Source organism: Phalangium opilio, unplaced genomic scaffold (genome assembly GCF_054372755.1).
Source record: "Phalangium opilio isolate 3A_F unplaced genomic scaffold, DU_Popi_V2 ptg000390l_1, whole genome shotgun sequence".
Classification (NCBI taxonomy): Eukaryota; Metazoa; Arthropoda; class Arachnida; order Opiliones; family Phalangiidae; genus Phalangium; species Phalangium opilio.
Window position 1 is genome coordinate 3,481,060 of NW_028324234.1, and position 7,270 is coordinate 3,488,329.

The 7,270-nt window shown below is 37.5% G+C and overlaps 1 protein-coding gene across 1 annotated transcript; it reads right to left on the reverse strand.

Annotated features, from left to right (window-relative positions):
• Positions 1–4,969: 4,969 nt before the first annotated feature.
• LOC149596238 (uncharacterized) lies at positions 4,970–6,991 on the reverse strand. Its single transcript, XM_089861404.1, has 2 exons — positions 5,518–6,991; positions 4,970–5,037 (listed from the first exon to the last, which is right to left on the reverse strand). The coding sequence occupies exons 1-2, from the start codon at positions 6,989–6,991 to the stop codon at positions 4,970–4,972; spliced, it is 1,542 nt and encodes a 513-aa protein (XP_089717530.1).
• Positions 6,992–7,270: the final 279 nt, after the last annotated feature.

Consider the following 7,270-nt stretch of genomic DNA (forward strand, 5'->3'; position numbering starts at 1 on the left):
AGATATTTAGTACACGGGTTTCCTTTAACCTATAGACGGACTGAATGGTCTTTTGGGTTCGATTTGTTGCCATCTTTTTAAATGGCGGCCAAAAACTTAAAAACCCTTCTTTATGGAATAATGTCCGCATGAAAAGTAATAAAAAATGTCCCGACGGGCTGACTGGCAACGCCGAGTGCCTTCGCTCCTAGGGTGCTACAAAAATATTAGTCATCAGTAAAATCTACCCATTCTTTGTATCATTTTGATGGAAGTTCTTATTACACGCGAACGACGCCGTGGGTAACAGCTAGTAGTCACTATTTAATTCAATCAACTGATTTTCTTGCTATCGATAAATTGAAAGAATTACATATCTACGCCATATCAAGAACAATTCCAATTTCCGAAAACATTTGATCATGAAATCAGTTATTTGAAGGAAGTACGTGTTGAAGGATCAATATAGAATATTTGGAATAATCACGCTGCCTCGCACCCAAAGAAAAATCATCCCCTCCCCGTATTTCTAGGAGATATTTCACTAGCAGTAAATTTATTGAAGCAGGAACAGCGAGAGAACGTAAATGATGTGGCTTAATTATGGGCTAGACTATCTTGTTGTTTATGTAGCGTTTCGACTACCATAGTCCATTTGATCACGATTTAAATTGCTGCGTAATGTGTGACATGTGAAACCAAAAATAGAGCAACAGGGCAACCTCCTAAGGGTGTCATTTTTGATTCTTGGTGTCATGAAATCATTATTATAACCAAAAATTTATACATGGGATAAGAATAATAGATCAAAAGCTTTTATTATATTCAATTCAAACTAAATTTTTCTAATCAAAAGTTAAAAATCAATTGACACGCAACTAAGTACATCTTTAATATTTATTCATGAAGTTCTTTTATTGCTTCGATCGGTTTGTTAGGACATCATTCCATTTTTTTCCTATTTAATTATTCATAAACCGAACATGCCGGAAACCTTATAAAACTCCGTTTAGCAACTTTGCTTATTTATTGTTGAAGGCTTTCCGTAACGGTACTAAGTAATCTTTAACCATAGCACATTAGCTAAAACTTTGAAATGTACGATATTTCGAAAATCAGAAGTGTTGGTCATAGAGTTAAAGTCGGAGTTGAAGAAATCTTTCCTCAAATGCAAATGGAAGTTAGGAATGGACAAGTCGTTAGCGCGTTTGGATATTCTATGGATTGTGTCAGAACCATATCAAATTACTTCAATTTCAGGTGCGATAAGTAACGTAATAACCCTAAGTATGACAATAAAATCCTTTAATGGAGCGGTGCCTAACATAACCTACATTACTCTAGCCTAGTCCGACGAACGACGTTAAAATTCTTATCAAATCGAAGGAATTACTACATAAATCCTCTCGATTTGAAATACGTCACTTCGTAAATTTTGAAAATATACTTTGGCACATTTCGGCTGAATGGGATTGCCGTCTAATGTAAATTCAGCTAAATTGGATTCTGTCAATGGTAATTCGGTTTAAAGGCCGACTTCCAGAGAAAAGGGTTCGAGCGAACTGAAAACCGAGCATCGAGACTAACAATGGAGCGACCGTGCCGATATTCGAATCCCTGCCGGGGCCAAAGTTGGAAAGGTTCTAACTAACTGAACGCCGTGCAATGCGGTTCGAGCGAACTGAAGATACACAATAGAGAATTGGCTTCAGAGGGTGGCAAAAATTCGGGAGGAAAAAATTTAAAAGGATTTCTATTGTTTATATTCAGTTCGCTAGAACCGCATTGCACGGCTTTCAGTTAGCTAGAACCCTTCAAACTTTTGCCCCAGCGGGGATTCGAAAATCGGCACGGTCGCTCCATTGTTTGTCTCGATACTCGGTTTTTAGTTCACTAGAACCCTTTTCGCTGGAAGTCCGCCTTTAATGCGATATGTCCATTGGTAATTCGGTTCATAGGGTGGATATCCTTTTGATTACAAAATGTTTGAAGGGTCGAAAATACGCATTTATGACTTAAATAAATAGATTTCTTTTAAAAGCAATAATCTTACTGAAAGAAATGCAAGAGTAGAACATAATATTTTTGTCCTGTAAATAGCGCGTAAAAATTGGGGTAACTATTTTTTTGGGAATCCGCTGAGCTTTACGGCGGAACTTTGTTGATACGGGCTTTTAACCAGTTTAGTACTTCCCTCCCAAGGGGGTTATTATGAACTCCTGGTGCTACTACTATTACTGTTTCACTTTATTGTTAATTCTGTTTGCCTGAAATAATAATCCGGTTAAAGAGCTCCGCGTTTCTTACTAGTCTTTTTAATGGATATAGTTACGAGTTGGTATTGTCGAAAGAACGAAGTTTCGGGTTCAAGAAACGAGGCAAATGGTTCGGAGTCGTAAGAGTGCTTCAAAGAAAAGTAAAGATGACTTTTACACATCTCACTTTCACACAAACCCAAAACCTTTTATTTGCTATATTAAAGTTGTCACTGTCGCTGACATATTACATTTTTTATGTAAAGTTATATTTCACAAAAAAAAACTTTTCTTAAAATAATTTAACCTTTCTGTATATTTATTCCAAACTATCTGAGATAATAGTATTACGGTATTTAGTTCAAAGAAAAATAGTTTTAAAAACTTGACAAATTGAGAATCTTTATTGGTAATTAAAATTGGAATTGGCTTGACCACATATTTTAACCTTTTCTATCTTTCGTACCGTTGTAAGTGCCATCATAAAATAGACGAGCTCAGGTCTGATAGGCTTAAATGTGACCTCTGCAAATTAAAGTTTACCTTCTTCCTAGGTATCCATAAAAGTGTCATAGACATTAAATATAAAATTATTTTATCCATGTACGCTAGAGACGAGTCGGGTCTACTTTCTTTTCGACCCGACCCGGCCCGAGTCCAACTTTAAATTATAAACTTAACCCGACCCGACCCGAAAAAACAATTAAAATAAAAACCCGACCCGACCCGACGGGTTCGGGTCGGGTCGGGTCGAAAAAGCCCGATTAAATCGGGGGCCCGACTCGTCTCTAATGTACGCATTATATTATGTTATTTTGCTTCAAATAAATTATCAATTCATCAAACCTAAACCTAATAATTCTCTCTTTAAAGGGCAAGTATCATTTATGTCGTAAAATTTTAAGCATGTCTACTACTTAGTCTGTGATATACAACAATGATCTTTCAATAATTTCACGATTTTGCATTATAAAACGTTAGATGTATACCGACAAGAAATTTGGTCCACTCAAAACACAATCCTCATAACTTCGCGCTAATAGAAGTTGATGTTAATTCCCTGTGACGTGGAAGCTGAAAAGCGTGCACGAAATAAGGCTTAGGCTTAAGCCTAGTCTTACATACTTTAGACTAAATTTAAACTTTAAATTAAAGCATGCAACTCGCGTGTGCCAACCTCTTGAAAGAAGGGGAGAGAAAATAATTCCCGGGCATTAGGAATATCACTGTAATTTTTTTTTCAACCTGTTTTTTTAAATTATTTCAAAAATTTCTATCTTGGTGAAATCTTATCCGATTTTAACGAAACTTGTCTTGATTTAAAGAGAACATTACCCTCTACGTCAATAATTTTATATCACTCTCTTTAGGAAGTAAACTTTAGCATGACGCTTCAGAACAGCTTACCAAGAAGTCTGGTGGTGGATTTTGTCCATCCAGATGTCAATGACAAAGCCACCTTCGTTATGCGCGCTCCGCTTGAATTGCCAAGAGCCCTGGCACTAATTAAACCATTTAGCTTGGAAGTAAGTACACCAGTATAGAAGCTCAAAATATCATAAGACGGGTAGACGGGCGCGGGCAAAAGGGACTAGTGCGTGGTAAGCTTTAGTGATCGGAAAGATAATTTAGTCCTACAGAGACATATCCGGAAATTTAAAGGTGAGCTTAAGAGAATACATCTCATTTACCCATGTCTATCTTTGCTTTGAAATTTCTAGTAATATGGTTGTACCAGAAAATAAAATGATCCTTATTTACCTCCTACACTAAATGCATTAAGCGTTACTAAGAAATTTGAACGATCCAAGATGTATTAGATTACTAATCTCCTGTTGCTCGTGCCGTAATTTCCTTGCCGCCACCGCGTCTAGTTTTCCCAAGGATGATGAGGGGAGGGTGCGAAATCTGAGAGAAATATAGGCGCGCTAACTGTGGAACGACTCAGTTTGGGTGGGACGCCAAAAATGAGGGGAGGAATAGTCGGACGCATTGGTAATTGGCTAACAAGGGCTACAGACGAACCAATTATAATTGATTCCGAGAATTCCTCCCCCATTTTTGGCGTCCCATCCAACCTGAGCAGTTCCACAGTTAGCGCACCTATTTCTCTCAGATTTCGCATCATACCACCATCATCCTTGGTTTTCCTATCCCCATTGCGTTTAAAAGATCCAGGCAAAAAAATATTTCTTCATTGTAACTTTGCTTGGTATGGATTTGCATTCTGTGCCTGTTTCCCGCTATGGCCATTTTCTTGAAGTTTTTGGCGGTGCGATTTTTTGTCGATTTGAAAGCCTCGAATAAAAGGTTTTTTTGGTCGTTCGGTGACGCTCTTTGGTACGAATACGGCGCCCTCCTTGACACCGGAGCCGATCCACCCAGGCGATTGGATCGCAGTTCCATGAAAGTCGGCTTGATTGGTTGGCTCATTTTTTCCATGATCGCTTACGCTTCCTTTTCGGGTCAATTGAGTAAGAAGCAAACTATCTTTCATATATTTCGCTATATTAAGTTGTAGGCCTAGATGGAATTCGGTTTACGCTCGCGCTTTTCATAGACGAGTTTGCCCCTAGAAGTTCGACAATAAATGATAATCATGGGTCGTCTACTTTTTCATTACTGTCTCACTTTTTGTTATTTCTTTGTGTATATGTTACTTATGGTATCTTTTTTTGAGCAGTTTCATTTTTGAACTTTCCGGGTTTGGAGGAACCGATCGACACTTTGACCAATTAGCTGCCGCTGTCCATCAAGGGAAGATAGTTGCGGGCAGTTTGCGTAGCACTTTCTTTCATCAAGCCTTAGAGGTAAGTTATATTATAAAAAAACCGTTTTTACAAACGGAAAAAACCTGATATATACTACATCGTTGATTTTGTGTCGCAACTCACTGTTCTTGTCACGGCTTCTAAGGGACAGATATTATTTATTCTAACCGTTTCATATAACACCACCATTTATTAAAGCGGTAACATTACGTCATGACAATTAATATCACATGTCATGACAGCACCAATTATTAAAGCGGTAATATTACGTCATGACTATTAATTTCACATGTCACAGCTAAAAACTGTCGATTCTTATCAGGGGCGTCAACTTCATTATCTTAACACATTTTCTTTACTTTTTATTTCGGCTGACTATTTTTGCCATAACACCAAATCGCTCTTTTGTCTTTTGTTTATAGTAAGTTCATCATACAACATATTTTCTTTCCAGATATTTAATTCACCAATGCAGCCAATTTTAAGACGAGCCTCTAAATGTGTCAAATTACAGAAAGGAGGATCACCTTTCACAGGGGAAAGTTGTAATAGATCGCCAAACATAAGCACACTAACCCCACCAAAGAGTTTGTCGCTGTCACTAATTTCGCATAACCGCAAATGGATATAAACTAAAAGTAGAGAAGACACCATGGATATTTCATCTATCACTAGAAGTTTTAGAGCACGAAGTGTGTTTCTCATAGCTGCTAAGCTATCATGCCCTAATTTTGTATATTTGGCTGTTTTTCCATGCTCAACGGGCAGAAGTAAAAGGCGATGAAGTGTTACACCACATATGTTTAAAGCTGCCAGACCAGTTGGAGCAGCTAGTGCAACACTTCTATTGCTCTTGTATATGTAGGATACGAATTTTTCAATTGTTTTTATCAAGTAGCTTTTGCCATAGCCACCAGAGCCACTGATGAACATGACTAAATTACTTTTGTTGGGGTCTTGACTGCTGAAATGTTCCTTAACCTTGTTAAAGATAAGGAGTTGATCTTCTTGAAGGGAGTTTATTTGTATAGTTAAATCTTCGGAAGACAAACTATCATTTTTATCCATGGATGTGTGAACTTCGATCATGGCAGTTTCAGCTTCATTGTTCTCTTTAGCTTGAAAGGCGTTTTGAATATCATCACTGTTTACTCTACGTGGTTCATTTTGAGACTTGTCTTGAAGAAGTTTTTTATTAAGGTCAAGCTGCGCTTTTTTAATATATTGTAGCTTTTCATGATATTGCATCATAGCCTGCAAGTTTTCCGAACAATTTTCAAAGGCCTTGGCGTAAGATGGAAGACCATTTAACAGTTCAGTCTCCATTCGCCACGGTTGGAAAAGCATTAATAAGGTACGGAAGTAGTTTTCACACTCTGTGTCAGATTTATCAGGATCATAGTTGTTATGCTGAATTAAAAATGGTTTACTTCGCTTTCTAAGGAAGCCAAGGTTATTTTTCAATTTCATGTTATTATTGGGTGTAGCAGTTTTGGCTGTATTCCTATAATAAAAGCTAGCGAAATCGTATAAGCATGTCTTTTCAAGTTGATCCGGTCTATTTGGGTAGATATCTTCAGTCATGTTGACCATATAAATGTCATTGCTATTGGGATCTATATTTTTTAAGTGTTGAAGGTCCTTAAAGGTTTTGAGAATACGCTTCCTTGCTTCTTTGGCAGCAGTGTTTATGTAGAGAACTGATGCAGATTTTCCATACAAATGATGACCCAACAATCTATCGGCAACTTCATAAGCACCACATTCCCGATGTGTGAGCCGCCTGAGTCCTAAACACCAAAGACGTTTTTTCATATCAGCATTTGCTAGCTCTGCCCACATATCTTCTAACTGAGATTTTTCTTTTTTGGTAACATACGAGGTTATGTATTTCGCAATGGCCATCTCGTTGTCTGCTACATATTGAATGTCCATGTTAGCATTCATAGCTAAAAGTAACAGGGGGTTGTAATCGTTTACATACATTTCGCTTACATTTCTAGGAAGAGAATACAGTCTTTTAGAGGATTTTGCAGATAAATGAGCATTGATAGATGAATGAACATCGTTAAATTCGGCTTTTTGCGTAGCCTGCCTTGGAAACATAAAACGACATTTAGCTTTATTATTACCACTTTTTTTTTTCTTAAACACGTTGAGCTGCAGTTGTGCGTCTGGTAGCGTGTAACGTAGTCGTGTAGTATTGGACTATTATTTTTGGATGGTATGGAACACGTAACGTGCTTTAAAATGAAAGCTAGGATA